The sequence below is a fragment of the Theropithecus gelada genome, chromosome 1 (assembly GCF_003255815.1).
Source record: "Theropithecus gelada isolate Dixy chromosome 1, Tgel_1.0, whole genome shotgun sequence".
NCBI lineage: Eukaryota > Metazoa > Chordata > Mammalia > Primates > Cercopithecidae > Theropithecus > Theropithecus gelada.
This window is the reverse complement of record NC_037668.1, coordinates 121,465,067-121,489,447: the sequence shown is the minus strand read 5'-3', so window position 1 is coordinate 121,489,447 and position 24,381 is coordinate 121,465,067. Positions and strand designations below refer to the sequence as shown.

At 38.6% G+C, this 24,381-nt stretch overlaps 1 protein-coding gene across 2 annotated transcripts in view; it reads right to left on the bottom strand.

The window, feature by feature from the left end:
* CCDC18 (coiled-coil domain containing 18) overlaps positions 1–24,381 on the bottom strand; it is a 107,215-nt gene that overhangs the window by 5,542 nt on the left and 77,292 nt on the right. The window contains exons 24-28 of one of the 2 annotated variants that reach the window (XM_025405293.1): positions 21,630–21,773; positions 19,726–19,929; positions 17,481–17,618; positions 11,424–11,624; positions 1,107–1,574 (exon numbers count right to left, since the gene is read on the bottom strand). In XM_025405293.1, the coding sequence (XP_025261078.1) occupies positions 1,107–1,574; positions 11,424–11,624; positions 17,481–17,618; positions 19,726–19,929; positions 21,630–21,773 (1,155 nt within the window). The remainder of the gene's footprint in view (positions 1–1,106; positions 1,575–11,423; positions 11,625–17,480; positions 17,619–19,725; positions 19,930–21,629; positions 21,774–24,381) is intronic. The other variant, XM_025405366.1, reaches the window with a different exon arrangement.

Sequence of the window (24,381 nt, the reverse complement as noted above, 5' to 3'; positions counted from 1 at the left end):
CCAGAAAAATATTAAATCATAAAAGTCAAGAGAAGAGAAAATATCAAAACAGGGAATGGACAGTTAAATCTACAAAAGCTGAAAAGAGGATACTAAATTTGTGTATTATACAATGAGGTTTTTTTGTGACTTTCAAGAAAACAGTAAATTTAATATTCAAGAGACAAATACAGTAAGTTACACAGTGGGAAGGGTAGTAAGGAGGTAACAACAATGGAGAAATAGAATGAATAAAATTTTTTTTTTTTGAGATGGGGTCTCGCCATGTTGCCCATACTGGTCTCAAACTCCTGCCCTCACATAATCCTCCTGCCTCAGCCTCCGAGGTAGCTGGGATTGCAGGCATGTGCCACTGCACCCAGCTTAGAGTGGGTATGACTTTAAGATGTCTGGAAATGAAAGGAAGAGGTAAATAAAGAAGCTTGAAGATACATATTAAATCAGGAAGCAGAGAAGCAAAACAGGCAAGCATATTAAAGGCTTGAAAGTACATGTTCAAGAGGTTCTCTCTAAAAAAGAAGAGGGATGTATCTTTCTTTTAAAGAGAAAAGGGATAAAAGAAGGAAAGATGAACATAAATACTTTAGGGTGAAAAATTATAAGGAACACTGGACTTATTCATACTTTTAAATAATGGGTATCAGCAAATCAACTTTCCAAAGACAGTGATAGCCAGCAATAACTTATTCTGACATACTGAGCCCAAGTGAACAGTAAATTATGACGAAGTTATGAGAACATTCACCTCAGAACCTACTTTCTCTGGATTCCTCTCACTGCATGTTTCTTCTTCCCATTTTTCTTTTTTTCAGTTTTTTTTTTTTAATTTTTAAGCACTTCCATGTCTATCTACCTATTTTTCATTCTACTTCCTGTTCTGTCTCCCTTTGCCTCTCTCTTTCCCCCTATTATCTCCCCCTATTATCTCACACCATGACCTAGAGAAAATGTCTTTTGGTATTAATTTTACTTAATGTTTAAAATGTAAAATCTTCCTTTTTCAAATATGAGTAGTTTTTCATTTAAATACATGAATTTTCTTCCAAGTAACAAAATGATATGTTTTGGAAACAAATATTACAACTTACAGTATATAAAATACATACCTGAGTTAAACCAGCACCTGTCTGCATAGAAGACTTTTTTAATAGTCTTACTTCTTTGTTTATGTACCTTAGCATCCCACTAAGCGTGCTAAAGTCATTACTCTCAGAACTATCATCTTCTAGGTTATACGTGAGAGGTTTAAATGAGTCTGGCTGGGTGTAAGTCAGATTCTTACGGCTTTCTTCTGATGTTGAAGGCTGTTCTAATTGCATTTTCTTCAAGTCCTGTAGTAATTCTTCAGAAAGATCTTCATCACCATGAGTTTTGAAAGTAAGATCACTGGCACTAATAGAGCGACGTAATTTTGTACACTTGGAAAAAGATGTGTGAAAATGTTTAGCAAATTTTGGATCTTGAACATCAGGCATAATTTCTGTTGGAGATGTAAATGGGCCTGGTAGAAACTTGGTGTCTTCTGCCTTTTCATGTCCAGAAATTTTGGCTTGTAATCTGGTTAATTCTGATTCCTGCAGAAAAATTGGTACATAGTAGGTGTTCAAAACATTTTTGTTAAATGAATGAACTCCTTAGAAAATCATAGACTTTTAGAAAGTCAACCTTTGTCCCAGTATAGGAATTCTGTTGATAATTCTCGAGAATTTTCCAAGCTCTGTTTAAAACCTTTACTTATTTAAGATAGGTTCACTTTGGGAAAATTACACGTGTTCATTTGAAATATGCTTATTCTAAGAAATTCCATTAAAACTAATTTTCCTTATATATATATATTTTTGGTGTTAATGACAATATCAATTTCTATTCAAGATTGAAATCTTACACCTAAAAATTTCTCTGCAAAAGTGTAGAGGTATGCTAGCTTTTGTTAATCTAACACATGTAGACACAAAAAGACCCCTTTCAGAATTTCCAACAGGGAATAAACAGATATAAGCTATTCTGCTTTTTGTGTTCTCATTACAAGAAAGCTTTATTATATTAGACATTTTTCTTTTTTTTTTTTTTTTTTTTTTTGAGACGGAGTCTGGCTCTGTCGCCCAGGCTGGAGTGCAGTGGCCGGATCTCAGCTCACTGCGAGCTCCGCCTCCTGGGTTCACACCATTCTCCGGCCTCAGCCTCCCGAGTAGCTGGGACTACAGGCGCTGCCACCTCGCCCGGCTATTTTTTGTATTTCTTAGTAGAGACGGGGTTTCACCGTGTTAGCCAGGATGGTCTCGATCTCCTGACCTCGTGATCCGCCCATCTCGGCCTCCCAAAGTGCTGGGATTACAGGCTTGAGCCACCGCGCCCGGCCTAGACATTTTTCAAAAACTTTAAAAAGTGATTAATTTTTAATAAATCAATCCTTGTTAAATAAACGTTGCATTTCTATTTTTTTCATGTCTTTTATTTGGGTCCTCTAACTAAACTTTGGGATCCTAGGAGACTACATAAAGTAAAAAACCAAAAAGCCTAAAAAAAGAGATGATATATTAATTTCAAAAGCTTAATAATGTAAGTATAGTAGTCTTCTTTTCAAATACATTTGCCTTTTCTTAAAGGTATCCATAAGATACATATTTCTAAATCCTATCCATTTTAATCTGATAGTTTCTGTTCTTAAAGTAGCTTTCAAAAATACTGTGTTCATAACTAAAACTGTCATAACCACAGAATGCATTACAAAATAAAAGTTTAACATGCATATTTCAGTTCTTTCCTGTTTTTATACTACTTCATCTAAAATTGATTTATATGATTTTTTAAAATACTTTAAGTTCTAGGGTACACATGCACGACGTGCAGGTTTCTTACATATGTATACATGTGCCATGTTGGTGTGCTGCACCCATTAACTTGTCATTTACATTAGGGATTTCTCTTAATGCTATCCCTCTCCCCTCCCCCATCCCATGACAGGCCCTGGTGTGTGATGTTCCCCACCCTGTGTCCAAGTGTTCTTATTGTTCAATCCCCACCTATGAGTGAGAATATCTGGTGTTTGGTTTTCTGTCCTTGCAATAGTTTGCTCAGAATGATGGTTTCCAGCTCCATCCATGTCCCTACAAAGGACATGAACTCATCCTTTTTTATGGCTGCATAGTATTCCATGGTATATATGTGCCACATTTTCTTTATCCAATCTATCCATTGATGGACATTTGGGTTGGTTCCAAGTGTTTGTTATTGTGAATAGTGCCACAATAAACATACGTGTGCATGTCTTTATAGCAGTGTGATTTATAATCCTTTGGGTATATACCCAGTAATGGGATTGCTGGGTCAAATGGTATTTCTAGTTCTAGATCTTTGAGGAATTGCCACACTGTCTTCCACAATGGTCAAACTAGTTTACACTCCCACCAACAGGATAAAAGTGTTCCTTTTTCTCCACATCCTCTCCAGCACCTGTTGTTTCCTGACTTTTTAATGATCACCATTCTAACTGGTGTGAGATGGTATTTCATTGTGGTTTTAATTTGCATTTCTCTGATGGCCATTGATGATGAACATTTTTTCAGGTGTCTGTTGTCTGCATAATGTTTTCTTTTAAGAAGTGTCTGTTCATACCCTTCACCCACTTTTTGATGGGGTTGATTTTTTCTTGTAAATTTAAGTTCTTTGTAGATTCTGGATATTAGCCCTTTGTCAGATGGGTAGATTGCAAACATTTTCTCCCATTCTGTAGGTTGCCTGTTCACTCTGATGGTAGTTTCTTTTGCTGTGCAGAAGCTCTTTAGTTTAATTAGATCCGAGTTGTCTATTTTGGCTTTTGTTGCCATTGCTTTTGGTGTTTCAGTCATGAAGTCCTTGCCTGTGCCTATGTCCTGAATGGTATTGCCTAGGTTTTCTTCTAGGGATTTTATGGTTTTAGGTCTAACATTTAAGTCTTTAATCCATCTTGAATTAATTTTTGTATAAGGTGTAAGGAAGGGATGCAGTTTCAGCTTTCTATATATAGCTAGCCAGTTTTCCCAGCACCATTTATTAAATAGGAAATCCTTTCCCCATTTCTTGTTTTTGTCAGGTTTGTCAAAGATCAAATGGTTGTAGATGTGTGGTGTTATTTCTGAGGCCTCTGTTCTGTTCCATTGGTCTGTATCTCTGTTTTGGTACCAGTATCATGCTGTTTTGGTTACTGTAGTCTTGTAGCATAGTTTTAAGTCAGGTAGCATGATGCCTCCAGCTTTGTTCTTTTGGCTTAGGATTGTCTTGGCTATGTGGGCTCTTTTTTGGTTCTATATGAACTTTAAAGTAGTGTTTTCCAATTCTGTGAAGAACGCCATTGGTAGCTTGATGGGGATGGCACTGAATCGATCAATTACCTTGGGCAGTATGGGCATTTTCATGATATTGATTCTTCCTATCCATGAGCATGGAATGTCCTTACGTTTGTTTGTGTCCTCTTCTATTTCATTGAGCAGTGGTTTGTAGTTCTCCTTGGAGATCCTTCACATCCCTTGTAAGTTGGATTCCTAGGTATTTCATTCTCTTTGAAGCAATTGTGAATGGGAGTTCATTCATGATTTGGCTCTCTGTTGGTCTGTTATTGGTGAATAGGAATGCTTGTGATTTTTGTACATTGGTTTTGTATCCTAAGCCTTTGCTGAAGTTATCAGTTTAAGGAGATTTGGGACTGAGATGATGGGGTTTTCTAAATATACAATCATGTCATCTGCAAACAGGGACAATTTGACTTCCTCTTTTCCTAATGGAATACTCTTTATTTCTTTCTCCTGCCTGATTCCCCTGGCCAGAACTTCCAACACTATGTTGAATAGGAGTGGTGAGAGAGGACTTCCCTGTCTTGTGCCAGTTTTCAAAAGGAATGCTTCCAGTTTTTGCCCATTCAGTATGATATTGGCTGTAGGCTTGTCATAAATAGCTTTTATTATTTTGAGATACATTTCATCGGTACCTAGTTTGACAGTTTTTAGCATGAAGGGCTGTTGAATTTTGTTGAAGGCCTTTTCTGCATCTATTGAGATAATCATGTGGTTTTTGTCTTTGGTTCCATTTATGTGATGGATTACGTTTATCAATTTGTGTATGTTGAACCAGCCATGCATCCCAGGGATAAAGCCATCTTGACTGTGGTGGATAAGCTTTTTGATGTGCTGCTGGACTCAGTTTGCCAGTATTTTATTGAGGATTTTCGCATCAATGTTCATCAGGGATATTGGTCTAAAATTCTCTTTTTTTGTTGTGTCTCTGCCAGGCTTTGGTATCAGGATGATGCTGGCCTCATAAAATGAGTTAGAGAGGATTCCCTCTTTTTCTATTGATTGGAATAGTTTCAGAAGGAATGGTACCAACTCTTCTTTGTACCTCTGGTAGAATTCAACTGTGAATCCGTCTGGTCCTGGACTTTTTTTGGTTGGTAGGCTAATAATTATTTCCTCAATTTCAGAGCCTGTTGTTGGTCTATTCAGGGATTCAACTTCTTCCTGGTTTAGTCTTGGGAGGGTGTATGTGTCCAGGAATTTATCCATTTCTTCTAGGTTTTCTAGTTTATTTGTGCAGAGGTGTTTATAGTATTCTCTGATGGTGGTTTGTATTTCTGTGGGGTCAGTGGTGATATCCCCTTTATCATTTTTTATTGTGTCTATTTGATTCTTCTCTCTTTTCTTCTTTATTAGTCTTGCTAGCAGTCTATCAATTTTGTTGATCTTTTCAAAAAGCAGCTCCTGGATTCATTGAATTTTTTTTGAAGGTTTTTTTGTGTCTCTTTCTCCTTTAGTTCTGCTCTGATCTTACTTATTTTTTACCTCCTGCTAGCTTTTGAATTTGTTTGCTCTTGCTTCTCTAGTTCTTTTAATTGTGATGTTAGAGTGTCAATTTTAGATCTTTCCTGCTTTCTCTTGTGGGCATTTAGTGCTATAAATTTCCCTCTACACACTGCTTTAAATGTGTCCCAGAGATTCTCATATGTTGTGTCTTTGTTCTGACTGGTTTCAAAGAACATCTTTATTTCTGCCTTCATTTCATTATGTACCCAGTAGTCATTCAGGAGCAGGTCGTGCAGTTGCCATGTAGTTGTGTGGTTTTGAGTGAGTTTCTTAATCCTGAGTTCTAATTTGATTGCACTGTGGTCTGAGGGACAGTTTGTTGTGATTTCTGTTCTTTTACATTTGCTGAGGAGTGCTTTATTTCCAACTATGTAGTCAATTTTGGAATAAGTGCAGTGTGGTGCTGAGAAGAATGTATATTCTGTTGACTTGGGGTGGAGAGTTTCTGTAGATGTCTATTAGGTCCACTTGGTGCAGAGCTGAGTTCAAGTCTTGGATATCCTTTTTAACCTTCTGTCTCATTGATCTCATATTGACAGTGGGGTGTTAAAGTCTCCCATTATTACTGTGTGGGAGTCTAAGTCTCTCTGTAAGTCTCTAAGGACTTGCCTTATGAATCTGGGTGGTCCTGTATTGGATGCATATATATTTAGGATAGTTAGCTCTTCTTGTTGAATTGATCCCTTCACCATTATGTAATGGCCTTGTCTCTTTTGATCTTTGTTGGTTTAAAGTCTGTTTTATGAGACTAGGATTGCAACCCTGCTTTTTTTGTTTGTTTGTTTTGTTTTCCATTTGCTTGGTAGATCTTCCTCCATCCCTTTATTTTGAGCCTGTGTGTGTCTCTGCATGTGAGACGGGTCTCCTGAATACAGCACACTGATGGGTCTGGTCTTTATCTAATTTGCCACTCTGTGTCTTTTAATTGGGGCATTTAGCCCATTTCCATTTAAGGTTAATATTGTTATGTGTGAATTTGATCCTGTCTTTATGATGTTAGCTGGTTTTTCTGCCCATTAGTTGATGCAGTTTCTTCCTAGCATCGACATTCTTTACAATTTGGCATGTGTTTGCAGTGGCTGGTACCAGTTGTTCCTTTCCATGTTTAGTGCTTCCTTCAGGAGCTCTTGTAAGGCAGGCCTGGTGGTGACAAAATCTCTCAGCAGTTGCTTGTCTGTAAAGGATTTTATTTCTCCTTCACTTATGAAGCTTAGTTTGGCTGGATATGAAATTCTGGGTTGAAAATTCTTTTATTTAAGAATGTTGACTATTGGCCCCCACTCTCTTCTGGCTTGTAGAGTTTCTGCTGAGAGATCCACTGTTAGTCTGATGGGTTTCCCTTTATGGGTAACCGGACCTTTGTCTCTGGCGGCCCTTAACATTTTTTTCTTCATTTCAACTTTGGTGACTCTGACAATTATGTGTCTTGGGGTTGCTCTTTTCGAGGAGTATCTTTGTGGTGGTCTCTGTATTTCCTGAATTTGAATGTTGGCCTGCCTTGCTACCTTGGGGAAGTTCTCCTGGATAATATCCTGAAGAGTGTTTTCCAACTTGGTTCCATTCTCTCCGTCACTTTCAGGTACACCAATCAAAAGTAGATTTGGTCTTTTCACATAGTCACATATTTCTTGGAGGCTTTGTTCATTTCTTTTTACTCTTTTTTCTCTAAACTTCTCTTCTCACCTTATTTCATTCATTTGATCTTCAATCGCTGATACTCTTTCTTCCACTTGATCGAATTGGCTACTGAAGCTTATGCATGTGTCACGTTCTTGTGACATGCCATCATATCATTTAAGGTCTTCCCTACACTGTTTATTCTAGTTAGCCATTGGTCTAATCTTTTTTCAAGGTTTTTAGCTTCCTTGAGATGGATTCAAATATCCTCCTTTAGCTTGGAGAAGTTTGTTATTACCAACCTTCTGAAGCCTGCTTCTGTCAACTCATCAAAGTTATTCTCCATCCAGCTTTATTCCATTGCTGGCAATGAGCTGCGATCCTTTAGAGAAGAAGAGGCACTCTGGTTTTTAGAATTTTCAGCTTTTTCTGCTCTGGTTTCTCCCCATCTTTGTGGTTTTTATCTAACTTTGGTCTTTGATGATGGTGACCTACAGATGGGGTTTCGGTGTGGATGTCCTTTTTGTTGATGTTGATGCTATTCCTGTTTGTTAGTTTTCCTTCTAACAGTCAGACCCCTCAGCTGCAGGTCTGTTGGAGTTTGCTGGAGGTCCACTCCAGACTCAGTTTGCCTGGGTATCACCAGCGGAGGTTGCAGAACAGCAAATATTGCCGCCTGATCCTTCCTCTGGAAGCTTCATCTCAGAGGAGCACCCGGCTGTATGAGGTGTCAGTCAGCCCCTACTGGCAGGTGTTTCCCAGTTAGGCTACACGGGGATCAGGGACCCACTTGAGGAGGCAGTCTGTCCTTTCCCAGAGCTCAAACTCCATGCTGGGAGAACCACGGCTCTCTTCAGAGTTGTCAGACAGGGACGTTTAAGTCTGCAGAAGTTTCTGCTGCCTTTTGCTCAGCTATGCCCTGCCCCCAGAAGTGGAGTCTAGATAGGCAGGCAGGCCTCATTGAGCTGCGGTGGGCTCCACCCAGTTCCAGGTTCCCAGTCACTTTGTTTACCTACTCAAGCCTCAGCAATGGCGGATGCCCCTTTCCCAGCCCAGGCTGCCACTTTGCAGTTCAATCTCAGACTGATGTGCTAGCAGTGAGAAAGGCTCTGTGGGTGTGGGACCCACCGAGCCAGGCGCGGAATATAATCTCCTGATGTGCCATTTGCTAAGACCACTGGAAAAGTGCAGTATTAGGACAAGAGTGTCCCAATTTCTCAGGTACCGTCTGTCATGGCTTCACTTGGCTAGGAAAGGGAAATCCTCCAACCCTTTGTGCTTTCTGGGTGAGGCGATGTCCCGCCCTGCTTCGGCTCACCCACCGTGGGCTGCACCCATTGTCCAACCAGTCCCAGTAAGACGAACCAGGTACCTCAGTTGGAAATGCAGAAATCACCCGTCTTCAGCGTCAGTCACACTGGGAGCTGCAGACTGGAGCTGTTCCTATTTGGCCATCTTGGAACCCATCCCCAATTTATATGATTTTTAAGTGGCTAGAGTGCCAATTTTTTGTTGTAAATCTTACATTCACATTGTTAAAATCACAATTAACAAAACAGTTGTAGAGTTGGCACAGAATAGGACTGTACACAGCTGCAGTCTTTTTTCTTTTTCCTCCTTTGCATTATCTAGCCATAATTGAGATATGTGGTATAAGTAGGATTTTATTTAACCTACAGTTTTAACACATAACTTTTACAATTAAATATAGTACACTGAATACATTAAATTAATTCAACTTTTTCTTAAGATTCAAAGAAGGTCACTGTTGTGAATGTAATTGTAGTGAACCATAATATAATGATGCCTTCATGGCTCTCAAAAAATGGTTTTTGCCCTTGTTCTAATTACCCTCAAATATAAGGTTGCTAGTTAAGGTACCAGAGAAAGTGAACTAGAAAGACTAGTTGCCTTAAACACTGATCTTTCTTTTCTTCTCCCTCACTTCTGATTTTGTTCCCTGTCATTTACTGATGTTGTCAATGGAATTGCTTTCTATTATTTTTAGTTACAGTTATGCCTGCTTCTCCCCTTCTATTAGACTGTCTTCTTTATTTCTTAGTTTTATCCTCAATTTCTCTTCAGTTTAGACTTTACAGTAGGCTGAGGTTGACTTTGAGAGCTACTGTAAGCCAACATAGGAATTCTATTTTCTGACTGGTATACTGACTAATCACAGTACATATTCTAAGATCTCTATATCTATGATTCATTTAAGAATTGTCAGTCAGTTGTGGTAGCTCATGCCTGCAATGCCAGCACTTTGGGAGGCCAATTTGGGATGATTGCTTGAGCCCAGAAGTTTGAGAAAAGCCTGGGCAACATAAGGAGTCTCTGTCTCTACAAAAAAAAGTTAAACATTAGCTGGGCATGGTGGCATATTCCTGTCGTCTAAGCTACTCGGGAGCTGAGGTGGGAAAATTGCTTTGAGGCCACTAGGTCAAGGCTGCAGTGAGCTGTGATTGTGCCACTGCACTCCAGCCTGGGCAATGGAGCAAGACTCTGCCTGAAAAAAAAAAGAAATGTTGCTACATAGCCACTATTTTGGTAACTGCCTAAACAGTTAAACTTAAAATCATCTGAATTACTAACACATGCAATCTAATTGTATTTATCTCATCAGTAATATTTAGTAATGAGCAGCAGGCAAGTAATGAGGCAAGTAATGAGGCAAGTTTAGTAATGAGCAGCTGACAAGCAATACAGCACAGAATCTAATTTTTTAGGGTCAATTTTCTATAATGAAGCTCATAATTCTGTATAAATGTATATTACAGAACATGAAATATTAATAAAATCATTAATAGAGTGTTCAACCTCAATATATTTTTATGTATTAGATTATGTCTATTCAGCTTTCCTCTAGTACTGTTAATATTAACTCTGTTATAAATGGAATTTAAGTATTCAGCTTAGTAACTAGAAATATTTCTAAGGTATTATTTGGCTGAGGTTTTTTCCTTTTCAATAACTTTCATTTTGCTATAAAATCATTTATTGCTTCATAATTATCAGTATATTCTTTTTTAAGGCCTTCACTAAGAACTTTACCCTACATATTGGCAAGTTTGAACCAATGTTTTAATCTCTATGCATCAATACTGATATTAATTTCAAATTCTGGGAGAAACTGCCATGATTAATGAAGAAAAATACAAAGCAAAAGCTATTTAAAAAAATTTTTTTTTTTTTGCAGAGACAGGGTCTTGCTATGTTGTCCAGGCTGGACTTGAACTCCTGTACTCAAGTCATCCTCCTGCCTTGACCAAAGAACTGGGATTCCTTTTTAAATTATGTCTATATTCAAATCTAGATAAAAACCTCTGAATATAATCTTGGATTGTCTACTTTATTTTTTTCTTTTTTTGAGAAGGAGTCTCACTCTGTCACCCAGGCTGGAGGGCAGTTGTGTGATCTCAGCTTACTGCAACCTCCGCCTTCCGGGCTCAAGCGATTCTTCTGCCTCAGTTTCCCATGTAGCTGTGATTACAGGTGCTGGCCACCACGTCCTGCTAATTTTTGTATTTTTTAGTAGAGACAGGGTGGTTTCACTATGTTGGCCAGGCTGGTCTTGAACTGCTGACCTCAAGTGATCTGCCCACCTTGGCCTCCTGAAGTACTGGGAATATAAGAGTAGGCTACCACGCCTGGCCTACTTTATGATTTTAAAAGATCTTTGCTGATTTTGAAAAGTGCTTCTGCTTTTTTGTTTTGGGTACATCAAGTATAAAACCCTCTAAACATTATGATTAGATGAATTTATATTTGAACATTTATAAATTATATCTTCTATGGTAATAAAATGTACATCTTAATAATTTCCTAAATTCACAATCTTCTAAATAAAATGCTTTTTATTCAAACAGGCCAATATTTGGTCATATAGTCCTCTATAAACTACAAGGACAGGTAAATAAGTCAGACATTTACGTTTTCATAGATATGCTTTATTACTGTTATATGTTTACTTACTTTAGTAAGTAATGCTTCATTTGCAGCTTCAATTACTTCATTCCTATCTTGGACTTGTTGATGCAAATTGCTTACAGTATCCTGAGCTTCTTCTAATTCCAGTTTTGCCTTCTCTAATTGTTCATTTAGTTGCTGAACAGAAGTCTTTTGAGAGTCAGCAGAAATCTTCCACTTTGCATGGTTCTCTTGATGTGAAATCATCTATATAGCCCCAGAATGGAAAAGAAAAAAAATTAACAAAAAAATAGAATGAAACTGGATTCAACAACAGTTTAATACTTTCTACTTTTATTTACTTTTTCTTTAAAAATAGCAAATTCTGTTTATAGTTACAAATATCTGATTTCTCAACAGATACTAGAGGAAAAAGGGAGAAAAGGAATCTATAATCTTCAATTTACTCAAGAACTTAATTAACCAAATGCAATGGACTCTATTTGGGTACTGATTTGAACAAATAAATTATAAAGACATTTTTGAGACAACTGGGGAAATCTGAACAATGATTGGATACTTGATGATATTAAGGAGTCACTGTCAATTTTTAGATGTGATAATGGTATTGTGGTTCTGTTCCAAAAAATAGCCCTTATCTTTTAGAGCTATGTTTTGGTTTGGCTCCGTATCCCCCCTCAGGCTTCATCTTGAATTGTAAGTCTCATATGTCGAAGGAGCAACCTGGTGGGAGGTAATTGGGTCATGGGGATGGTTTCACCCATGCTGTTCTCATGATACTGAGTTCTCATGAGATTTGATCGTTTAAAAGTGTGACACGTCCCCTCTTGCTCTCTCTCTACCATCACCATGTAAGACATGACTTGCTTCCCCTTCTGCCATAATTGTAAAAACTAAGTTTCCTGAGGCCTCCTCAGCCATGTGGAACTGTGAGTCAATTAAACCTCTTTTCTTTATAAATTACCCTGAAACTGTCAGCATTCTCCAAACTCCAGAATGGTAGATCCAGTGATAGCCCTTGCACCTGCACCTGGAAAAGCCTCAGGCACTCATGCCAGGCCTGAGACTGTGTAATTTATAAGGAAAAGAGGTTTAATTGATTCAGTTTTTATAGCAGGGTGAAAATGGACTAATAACAGAAAACTGGTATCAGAATAGTGGGGTACTACTATAAAGATAACCTGAAAATGTGGAAGTCACTTTGGAACTGGGTAATGGGCAGAGGTTAGAACAGTTTGGAGGAATCAGAAGACAGGGAGATGTGAGAACGTGTGGAACTTCCCAGAGACTTGTCGAATGGTTTTGACCAAAATGCTGATAGTGATATGGACAATGAAGTGTAAGCTAAAGTGGTGTCACATGGAGATGAGAAACTTATTGGAAACTAGAGTATCTTGCTATGTTTTAGCAAAGAGACCAGTGGCATTTTGCCCCCACCCTAGAGATCTGTGGAACTTTGAAGTTGAGAGAGATGATTTAGGGTCTCTGAGAGAAGAAATTTTTAAGGATTCAAGAGGTGATCTGGCTTTTGTGAAAGTGTACAGTCATATGCATTCACAAAGAGATGATCTGAAATCAGAACTTATGTTTAAAAGGGAAGCAGAGCATAAAAGTTTAAAAAAATTTGCAGCTTGGCCATGTGGTAGAAAAGAAAAACCCATTCTATGGGGAGAAATTCAAGCTGGCTATAGAAATTTTCTTAAGTAATGAGGAGCTAAATATTAATTGCCAAGACAATTGGGAAAATGTCTCCAGGCCATTTCAGAGATCTTCAAGGAAGCCCCTCCCATCACAGGCCTGGATATTTAGGAGGAAAAAATGGTTTTGTGGGCCAGGCCCAGAGCCCCATTGCTCTGTGCAGCCTCAAGATGGGGTGACCTGCATCACAGTTGATTCAGCTCCACCCATGGCTAAAAGGGGTCAAGGTACAGCTCAGACCGTTGCTTCAGAGGGTACAAGCCCTACACCTTGGCAGCTTCCATGTGGTGTTAAGCCTGCAGGTGCACAGAAGACAAGAATTGAGCTTTGGGAGCCTCTGCTTAGATTTCAGAGGATGTGTGGAAATGCCTGTAAGTCCAAGCAGAAGTCTGCTGCAGAGGTGAAGCCCTCATGCAGAACCTCTACTAAGGCAGTCCAGAGAAGAAATGTGGGGTTGGAGCCCCCATACAGGTCCCCACTGGGGCACTGGGTAGTGGAGTTGTAAGAAGACAGCCACCATTCTCCAGACCCCAGAATGGTAGATTCACCAACAGCTTGCATCGTGCACCTGGAAAAGCCCCAGGCACTCAACGCCAGCCCGTGAAAACAGCCACAGGGACTGTACCCTGCAGAGTCACAGGGGTGGAGCTGCCCAAAACTTTGGGAGTCCACCCCTTGCATCAGCATACCTTGGATGTGAAGAATGGAGTCAAAGGAGATTATTTTGGAGCTTTAACATTTAATGACTGCCCCACTGGGTTTCAGATTTGCATGGGCCCTGCAGCCTCTTTGTTTTGGCCAATTTTTCCCATTTGGAAGGGGAACATTTACCCAATGCCTGTATCCCCATTGTATCTTGGAAGTAACTAACTTGTTTTTTATTTTATAAGCTCACAGACAGAAGCAACTTGGCTTGTCTCAGATGAGACTTTGGACTTGGACTTTTGGGTTAATGCTGGAATGAGTTAAGACTTTGGGGTTCTGTTGGGAAGGTATGATTGTGTTTTGAAATGTGAGAAGGACATGAGATCTGGCAGGGGCCAGAGTTGGAATGATACGGCTTGGCTCTGTGTCCCCACCGAAATCTCATCTTGAATTGTAATCCCCATGTATGGAGGAAGGTACCTGGTGGGAGCTTACTGGATCATGGGGGCGGTTCCCCCAAGCTGTTCTCATGATAGTAAGTTCATTCTCCTGAGATGTGATGGTTTGAAAGTGTGGCATTTCCACACACTCTCTCTCTCCTGCTGTCAGGTAAGACATGCTTTGCTTTCCCTTAACCTTCTGCCGTGATTTTAAGTTTCCTGAGGTGTCCCCAGCCATGTGAAACTGGGAGTTAATTAAACCTTTTTCTTTATAAATTACCCAATCTCAGGTATTTCTTTATAGCAGTGTGAAAATGGACTAATACAAAATACTTATTGAATATAGAAGAGTATAAATAGTATACATCCTCTTATATTTATTTTTGAACAGATGAAATAATTATGTCTACATAATTATTTACGGATGAAATAATTATGTCTACATAATTATTTACGGATGAAATAATTATGTCTAAAATTTGCTTCAAATAATATGTGAATATGGGGGATGGCTTGGGAATGGGTTTAACATTTATGTTAAACTCCGTTCAAGGGAGTTTGGTAACATTTTTGTGGGTGATTGGTGGGGTTTGTGGGGACCATGTCTTGCTTAGATTGGTGGGGCTTGAGGGGACCATGTCTTGCTTAAATACATTTAGAATCATATCTCTTTGCAAGCATTGCGTTGCACACTTCCAAGAATGCTTAGGACTATCTGGGTTTTATGCCTGGTTCCCTCCTGTAATTACTATAGCATTCCTTTTCATTCTCAAAAGTATTCTCTTTTAGATAAAGAAAATGGTCAATGTATTTATGGATGAAATAAATTGGCTATGCATTGATAATTATTAACATTCAAAAATAAATATGAGGATGTATACTATTTATACTATTTTAAAATATATTTAAAATTTTCACAAAAGTTAAAACAATCTCATTCTCCTCCAAAAAGTCAGGAGTTTTGCATTTATTATTAAGGGATTTTCTGACAATTTGGAAACCTATATATTAAAAAATACTGTTGATCTAGAACTAGAAATACCATTTGACCCAGCAATCCCATTACTGGGTATATACCCAAAGGATTATAAATCATTCTACTATAAAGACACAGGCACATGTATGTTTATTGCAGCACTATTCACAATAACAAAGACTTGGAACCAACCCAAATGTCCATCAATACTAGACTGGATAAAGAAAATGTGGCACATATACACCATGGAATACTATGCAGACATAAAAAAAGATGAGTTCATGTCCTTTGCAGGGACATGGATGGAGCTGGAAACCATCATTCTCAGCAAACTATCACAAGAACAGAAAACCAAACACCGCATGTTCTCACTCATAAGTAGGAGTTAAACAATGAGAACACGTGGACATAGGGAGGGGAACATCACACACCAGGGCCTGTCACGGGGTGGGGGGCTAGGGGAGGGATGACATTAGGAGAAACACCTAATGTAGGTGACAGGTTGATGGGTGCAGCAAACCACCATGGCACATGTATACCTATGTAACAAAACTGCATGTTCTGCACATGTACCCCAGAACTTAAAGTATAAAAAAAAAAAAGAAAAAAAATACTTTTAAAGTATAATAAGAACTGTTAAAAATTATTGATCCTCTTTTCCAGCTCTCTATTACTTTAATACCATATCCTCTTATTTTTATATTCAAACAACATATATATTTTAAAAGTAAATTTTTGTCAACTTCCAAACAGGTAAAAATATATACTTCAATATTATATACAAAATATTAGTATCAAATATTAAATAGCAATATCAAATATTAAAATGCAGTGGCATGTGCTTATTTTTTTTTTTTGAGACAGAGTTTCACTCTTGTCACTCAGGCTTGATTGCAATGGCACGATCTCGGCTCCTTGCAACCTCTGCCTCCTGGGTTCAAGCAATTCTCCTGCCTTAACCTCCTGAGTAGCTGGGATTACAGGCATGCGCCACCACGCCCAGCTAATTTTTGTATTTTTAGTAGAGATAGGGTATCGCCATGTTGCTCAGGCTGGTCTCAAACTCCTGACCTCAAGTGATCTACCTGTCTTGGCCTCCCCAAGTGCTGGGATTACAGGTGTGAGCCAATGCGCCCAGTCGGCATGTGCTTTCACTCCCAGCTACTTAGAGGCTGAGGAGGGAGGGTTATCTGAGCTCTGGAATTTGAGGCCAGTCTGAGCAACACAGACCCCAAATCTTTTTAAAAAAGATAGCAATACTGAACTAATTTTACAGTTTATTTTATGTTCTATATATTTATAATTTCAGGTGGCTTATTAAACTAAAAGAAAAAATTGGATAATTATACTTAAAAACAGAACAGAGGCCATATAATGAAAGTGTAATGAGTAGTTAAGGGCAAACACTTGAGAGCGCCTAATTATTACTGATGGTTACTAAGTTGAGCTGTTAATAACAATTATATACTTATGCTGAGTCCAACAGCATTCATTCACATTTGTGTCTAAAGATCAAAGGTTGCAAATTCTTAGCCTTAGGATTAGATTCAGCTTGTTTTGTTTGGCAGGCACAATGCTTTCAAAGATATATAATTCCAAATGTGTTTAAGCAAGACATGGTCCTCACAAGCCCTACCAATCACCCACAAAAATGTCACCAAACTCCCCTGGAGTTTAACATAAATGTATTTGCAACCCTTGCCATATTAGAAAAATGCTTTATTAGCACTAAACATAATTTATTTAAATCATATACAAAGATTTTGGGTAATATCTTCAAATGTAGTTTTTAAAAAGATGAAAAATACTATACTAGTTAATAATACTGCCCATTTCTATGAAGGCTCAAGACATGTTGACAGATAAAAAGGCTCTAGTATTACCTCTCTAGCTAAGTTACTATAAGAAAAAATGTTGAAAATTGCGAAGCATTATAGATTCACATCACATGAAACTATTTATATCAGTTATTAAATATCTCCAGCTAATCTTTTACAAATGCTATTTTATAATTTATATATTAATTTATTTAATATTCACCACAGTTCTATGAGGTAGATACTGTTATTATATCCATTTTAGACAGAGGTTAAGTAACTTACCCAAGGTAATACAGGTGGCTCCGTGGTGAGCCGGCGTTTAGAACCAGGTTGCCTGGCTCAAGAATTCAAGCTCTTAACCCCACAGTGTATTAAAGTGAAAGCTATATGTGTAGGCTACCAGAAATGAAGACCACAATGTATTATTCAATAATGAACACTTAAGAGCTGGACTCATACTTTTGTCCAGATAGGTCAACCTACTGTAGTGGGCACTACCAAAACAAATTAAATTTTTCTTTACCTCCATATGATAAGCTTCTTTGAGAGATTCTACTTCTGCTGACAATTTCTTGATTTCTGCTTGCATTCTTGCTTCTAAATGAGCTTCACGTACTTTAGAAGCCCCCAATTCTTCAGCTAAATGGTTTCCATGAGCATCCTTAAAAATGACATATTGAGTAAAAGCTATAAAACTTATTTGGTTATTATAGCTAAACTAATCCAGTGCATTATTGGAAGTAGTTTAATGTTTTATATTATATAAACGCAGACACAAAGTTAACTTACTAAATAGTATGCTTTAAAATCTAGACATTTCAGAGACTATTAATGGGAGAGTATTAATGTAATTGTTTGCTGTCATCATAAATTAGATATTCACTAACCAATGCTTTCTATAAAATGAACTATTAATAATAACCACTGGACACTGGACTCTGGCAGATAACAGTCTACTGCTAGGTATGCTTGTATATTTTTGCTCACTATATATATTGTCTGTTTATCAAGAGTCAGTTGTGTTTTTTTCCAAACTTATTTATGCTAATTTAGCTAACTGTGCTTGTAATTTTAATTTTGTAATATTATAGATTATGAACATGATGAAATAAGCAAAGTTTTTATTCAAAAACTAAGTTATATGTTTTGAACCAGCTCAATGAGTAAGTCATGAACATTTTGCTATCCAATTAGAAGCACTCAAAATTGTTATAAAATATTGTAGGACGTCCCATAAAAATATAACATGTTTTAGTCTGATTCATTTACAAATGTCTTTTAATTAATTCTTCCTCCACTTCAAAGAAAGCAACATTGGAAACTATAGATGATGGAATATAGTGCGATGAAAGACCAGGTAGGATTCTAGTTATGTGAGAAAGACTAGGTAGAATTCTAATCAAATAACTCATACAAAAAGAACCAAGGTTTGGCCCTACATCAAAGGAGAAACATATCAATATATATTTAGTTTTGGGTTAAAATATAATATATAAAACACTGTCAATTAAAAAATTCCTCACTTTAATTCACTTTTTAAAGTGAGCTTAGCTTATCAAATAAAAACCAATTGTACTATACTTTGACACTATTGATAAAGGCAGAAATGAGATAAAAGTAGATAGCTTTCCTTTCCAAGAACCCCAAATGTATAATATCTCTCTAATAAACATTCTCTATGTATGCTTTACTGGTCTAACCATCCAGAAATGTGAATAACAACATAGGTAGGTTTAACCAAAATTAAAGGTAAAAATATTTTAATTCAATTCCTACGTTCGTAACCACAATGGAAAGCAGAAATTTTTTTTGCAACATTAATAAACACGTTTTTCTTAAAGTCTAAATAATTAACCCAAGTATACCAATCTAAATATTTTTAAGCCAAGTAGTTAACTTCCTACCAAATACTGGGAAAATAAAATTTATATTAGTACTCTTGCTTTTTAAAAGCACTTTACCTCCAAGTTACTTTACCAACCAAGGGTTTTGAAATACAGGTTTCCTAAAAGTTACAAATTTACATAGTTACAAATTTGGATGGTTTTCTTTTTTTTTTTTTTTTTTTTTTTGAGATGGAGTCTCTCTCTGTTGCCCAGGCTGGGGTGCAGTGGCACGACCTCAGCTCACTGCAACTTCTGCCTCCTGGGTTCAAGCGATCCCCCTGCCTCAGCCTCCCAAGTAGCTGAGACTATAGGTGCCCACCACCAAGCCTGGCTAATTTTTTTTGTATTTTTGGTAGAGACGGTGTTTCACCATATTGGCCAGGCTGGTCTTGAACTTCTGACCTTGTGATCCGCCCGCCTCGGCCTCCCAAAGTACTGGGATTACAGGCCTGAGCCACCTTGCCCAGACAATAGTTTTCATTTTTAAGAGTCACGACAAATGTAAAAATGTTTACTCAGAAAAGATTAGTTTTATTTTTTCTTCAAGTAAGAGCCTGAACTCACTTAAAAGTCTAGAAGTGCTTTATAACTCAATTTATTGAGAACTAGTTTGGCCAAAACGCAGTTCTGAAGGACTTCCCGGTTATATTACAAAGTTATCTATATACAACACAGTTCATCATTTTCTAAAATTGTGGTAAAATATACACAAAATTGACCATTTTAACCATTTTTAAGTGTATAATTCGGTGGGATTAAGTACATTCACACTGTTGTGTGATACAGTTCATTTTTGCAAGAACTATATTCTACAGTTCAAAAAAGTGAATGCTAAAATTGGTAAGATTTCAGAAACATAAGATTATTTAAAATAGGGATTACTTTCTCTTTAGAGAGTTGCTTTATATCCTCCAGTTCACTAGAGAGCCTTTCTGTTTCTCTCTGTGCTTGGACTTGTTGACGACGAGCCTCCGCCAATTCTGTATGAGAGTTCTGCACCTGCTCCCGGGTTAGCCTCAATTCTTGCCCCAAATCTATGGCCTCCTTGTACTGAGTGGCAATGTACTGTTCCTGCTCTTTCATAACCTGAAAAACATAAGGTATTTGTAGGTTTCAGAATGAAATATACAGATAACCTATTTCTTATTCTGATTTTGCTTAATAAGTAAATTTCCCCCTTCCAACTAAATCCTTTAACATACAATGAGTATGTTAAAATGTAACATACAATGAGTATCACCCACTGTGAAACTGATATTCAAGAAAAAAAAATCTATAAGAAAATGACAAAAATACCATAATTGGGACTCTTATTGATATATATTACATGACTGTAACATATACCAGCCATATAATCTTTTATCATTTTGAAAGTAACACTTATAACAGAAAACATAAAGAGAAAAGAGAAGTTAACATTTGATTATCTATGTCAAAGAGAATATATTGGTATAGATAATTAAAATCCACCATTTAATCCACACAGCTGGGTTAAGGTCTTATTCTCTGTGAAAGTAAAACTTGTCACTGGGGCTGCTACTCCCACTGAAATGGTTTTATATTACTCAATTAAATTTCAAATAAAGTATTTCTCCCCCTCCCCACCTCCTCCTTCTTCTTCCTCTTCTTCCTCTTCTTCCTCTTCCTCCTCTTGTTCCTTTTCTTCTTCTTTGTTTGGTAAAGGCTCCTGCTCTGTTGCCCAGAATGGAGGGCAGCGGTGTGATCACAAATCACTGCAGCCTTGACCTCCCAGGCTCAAGCAATCCTCCCACCTCAGCCTCCCAAGCAGCTGGGACCACAGGCATGCATCACCACACCTAGCTAGTTTTTAAAGGTTTTTGTAGAGACAGGGGTCCCACTGCTACAATGCCCAGGCTGGTCTTGAATTTCTGGGCTCAAATGATCCTGCCAACTTGGCCTCCCAAAGTGCTGGCATTACAGGTGTGAGTCACTGTGCCTGACCCTAAATTCACTTTTTAAAAAGGCAAGTGGAGGAATGAATTCACCAGTCAATGCACATGCATAGTGATGATATGAAGTCATCAAACTTCATCTGGCAAGTCAGTGCACTTGGTCTTAATAATGTGCAATTATTTATTTATCCATTCTTTCGATGGAGTTCCCAATACACAAAACACCGTATCTTATTAATAGCTGACTCTTCAGCCGGGCACAGTGGCTCACGCCTGTAATCCCGGGACTTTGGGAGGCCGAGGTGGGCGGATCACAAGGTCAGGAGTTTGAAACCAGCCTGGCCAGTATGGTGAAACCCTGTCTCTACTAAAAATACAAAAATTAGCCAGGCGTGGTGGCAGGCACCTGTAATCCCAGCTACTTGGGAAGCTGAGGCAGGAGAATCACTTGAACCCGGAAAGCGGAGGTTGCAATGAGCCGAGATTGTGCCACTGCACTCCAGCCTAGGTGATAGAGAGAGACTCCGTCTCAAAAAAAAAAAAAAAGCTGACTCCTCAATTCTGTTACACAGCAGTTTCTCAATAAATATTTGTCAAGCAAATAAGCATATATTGTAGATTTACTATATAAAAGATACCATGCAAAGGCCTGTATACAGAGATAAATGAGACATTGTCTTTGCCTATACCTAGACCATCAGAAAAATATTTTAAAAGGTCAAAGAAACTAACAGGTTTCTGGCACAAATAACTAGCCTAAAAACAGTTATGGCACAGTTTTTGTATATTAAAACCAACCAGTTTAAAACATAAAGATTCTTTTCACTCAACAGAGACTATCACTTGTTCCTTAGGTGGAAATAATTTGCTTACACTCTCCATTTCTTTCATCCTTTGTTGTGTTCTTTCGATTTCTTTTTTCAGTTGACTTATCTCCTGTTCATTTTGTAGCATTATAAACTCTTTTTCTCGAAGCTGTTCTTTAGCATTTTGTAACTTGTCATTCAAACTTTCTATCTGAATTTTAAACAGATAAGCAGTATCAATAAAACTAATGAAATATAATTTAATCAATGCTGTGTTCCAAGTAAGTCAAGCTTTAAACACTTATATCTAAAAGCAAAATATAAACAGGTATTCTTCTTAAGGCAATCATATCTTGGAAATAAGCACAAGAATTCTTGTTCTTGGATGTTACCAGAAAGGCAGAATAAAGGGTAACTCACATTCCCCCACAACAACAGGAATCCTGCACCCTCTCAGACTTTACCACTATAAAATGTATCTATGTAACCAAAAACTACTTGTACCCCAGAAGTGATTGAAATTTAAAAAACTAAAAATAAATAGAAGTTGTATTCTACCATTATATTAGAGAAGACTTTTTTGTTTTTGTTTTAGCTTATAGAAGTCTGTAAATTACAAAATGAAAATTGTGTCTTCACCCCAGTCTCTCAACAATATCTAGAGGTAAATAAACACTGTTAATTTAAAATAAAACAAAAAAAGAATCCTGCACCTATCCACAGTCAAGTCTCTTTGCAGGAGCCTCAGGATTCAGGTAGGGGTTTGTGAAATCCTGGTAGAGACGAAGACGTGGGAGGGTTATTTTGAGAGCACAGACAGAAACCCAGTTGGCTGTTATGTCAAGCTTGCTTCTGGGTTCAAGCCTGGAAATAGCCCACATCCCCAAGGGACTTAGCTACAGCTCCATTTGGCCTTAAGCCTACAAGCACAACTATCTGCAAAGGGGTCCATAAGGAATCATGCATACTAGTGCCTTAGTGGAAAGGCTCTCTCTCTGCTGACATCAGTCTCAGCAGTAAACCAGAAAGTTGCCTGGTGACTCTGCTCCAACTCCCCTCAGTTGCAGTCCCAGCTCAGAGCTGCTCACACATAGACCCAAAGGGAGACCTGTCCTTATCCTGCAGCCTAGGAGTCTAAGCCTCCTTGAAAGGCTTGCCAACCTCTGTCCCACAGCAGATCCCAAGGGGACCCAGTCTCAGCTCTAACTCTCCTGCTGCAATCAGGGAACTATCCCATCTATGCAGGTACTTGCTGGGAGACACCTGCCCCTCTGAAATAATGAGACAGGCTCTCCTGCCTCTGTCCCACAGCAGATGCTAAAGGGGTTAAATTTCAGCTCCAGCACCTCCTACTGCAGACAGGGAACTATTCCATCTAAGCTGAGACCTGCTGGCCCTGTTTGGGCAAACAATATAGGTTCTCCAGCCTTCATCCCACAGCAGATGCTGAGGGGGCGCAGTCTCAACTCCAGCTCCTCACACTGTCATTGGGGAAATATCCTTTGAAGGAGCTTGCTGGGCTACATGTGCCCCTCTAAGCTGAGACTGGGCTCTCCAGCCTCCATTCCACAACATATCCCAAGAGGGCCAGTCTCCACTCCAGCCCCTCTCATTGCAACTAGAGACTCATCCCACCTGTCAAAAGATTTGCTGGGAAACATGCCCTTCTGGGCCACCAGGACAGCCTTCTGGACCTGGGTCCCTGGCAAGCATTCCCACAGCCTTAGTATGCAACTTGAACCTTTCCCAGGTCCATGTGGGCTGGAAAGCCATGTCAACCTTGGAGCCCTCATAAGACCTGCAGCAAGCCTGGATGTAGATCATTCTCCAGTGTTCAACAGCTGCAGTGATCACAGCCTCAGGGAACACAAAAGCCAGTTTGCTTAAATTCCTGGAAGGGCCTCCCAAAAAGGACAAGCACAAACTAAGCCAGACTGCAAAAACTAAAATAAATACCTAGTCCCTAAATATGCAGATGTCATTGCATATCTACAAGCATCAAGAACATTCAAAGAAATACAACCTTACCAAATGAACAAAATCAGGCACCAGACAGTGATCTCTCAAAGAACTAAAAATAGCTATTTTAAGGAAGTTCAACAAACTCTAAGAAGATGCAGAGAATCAATTGAGAAATTTATCGGAAAAATTTAACAGAGAATAAAATAATTTTTAAAATATCAAACAAATTTTGGAGCTGAAAAATACAATAAATGAAGTGAAAAACGAAATAAAGAGCATCAACAGCAGAATGGGTCAAACAGAATCAGTGAGCTTGAAGATGGACTATTTGAAAGTATATAGAGGCAGAGCAAGATGGCCAAATAGGAACAGCTCCAGTCTCCAGCTCCCAGGGCCAGCGACACAGAAGATGGGTGATTTCTGCTTTTCAACTGAGGTACCAGGTTCATCTCACTAGGGAGTGCTGGACAATTGGTGCTGGTCAGCGGCTGCAGCCCGACCAGCGAGAGCTGAAGCAGGGCGAGGCATCGCCTCACCTGGGAAGCACAAGGGGGAAGGAAATCCCTTTTCCTAGCCAGGGGAACTGAGACACACAATACCTGGAAAATCGGGTAACTCCCACCCCAATACTGCACTTTACCAAGGGTCTTAGCAAAAGGCACAACAGGAGATTATATCCCACACCTGGCCGGGAGGGTCCCACACCCGCGGAGCCTCCCACATTGCTAGCACAGCAGTCTGTGATCTAATGGCAAAGGCAGCAGCGAGGCTGGGGGAGGGGCGCCCACCATTGCTGGGGTTTAAGTAGGTAAACAAAGCTGCTGGGAAGCTCGAACTGGGTGGAGCCCACAGCAGCT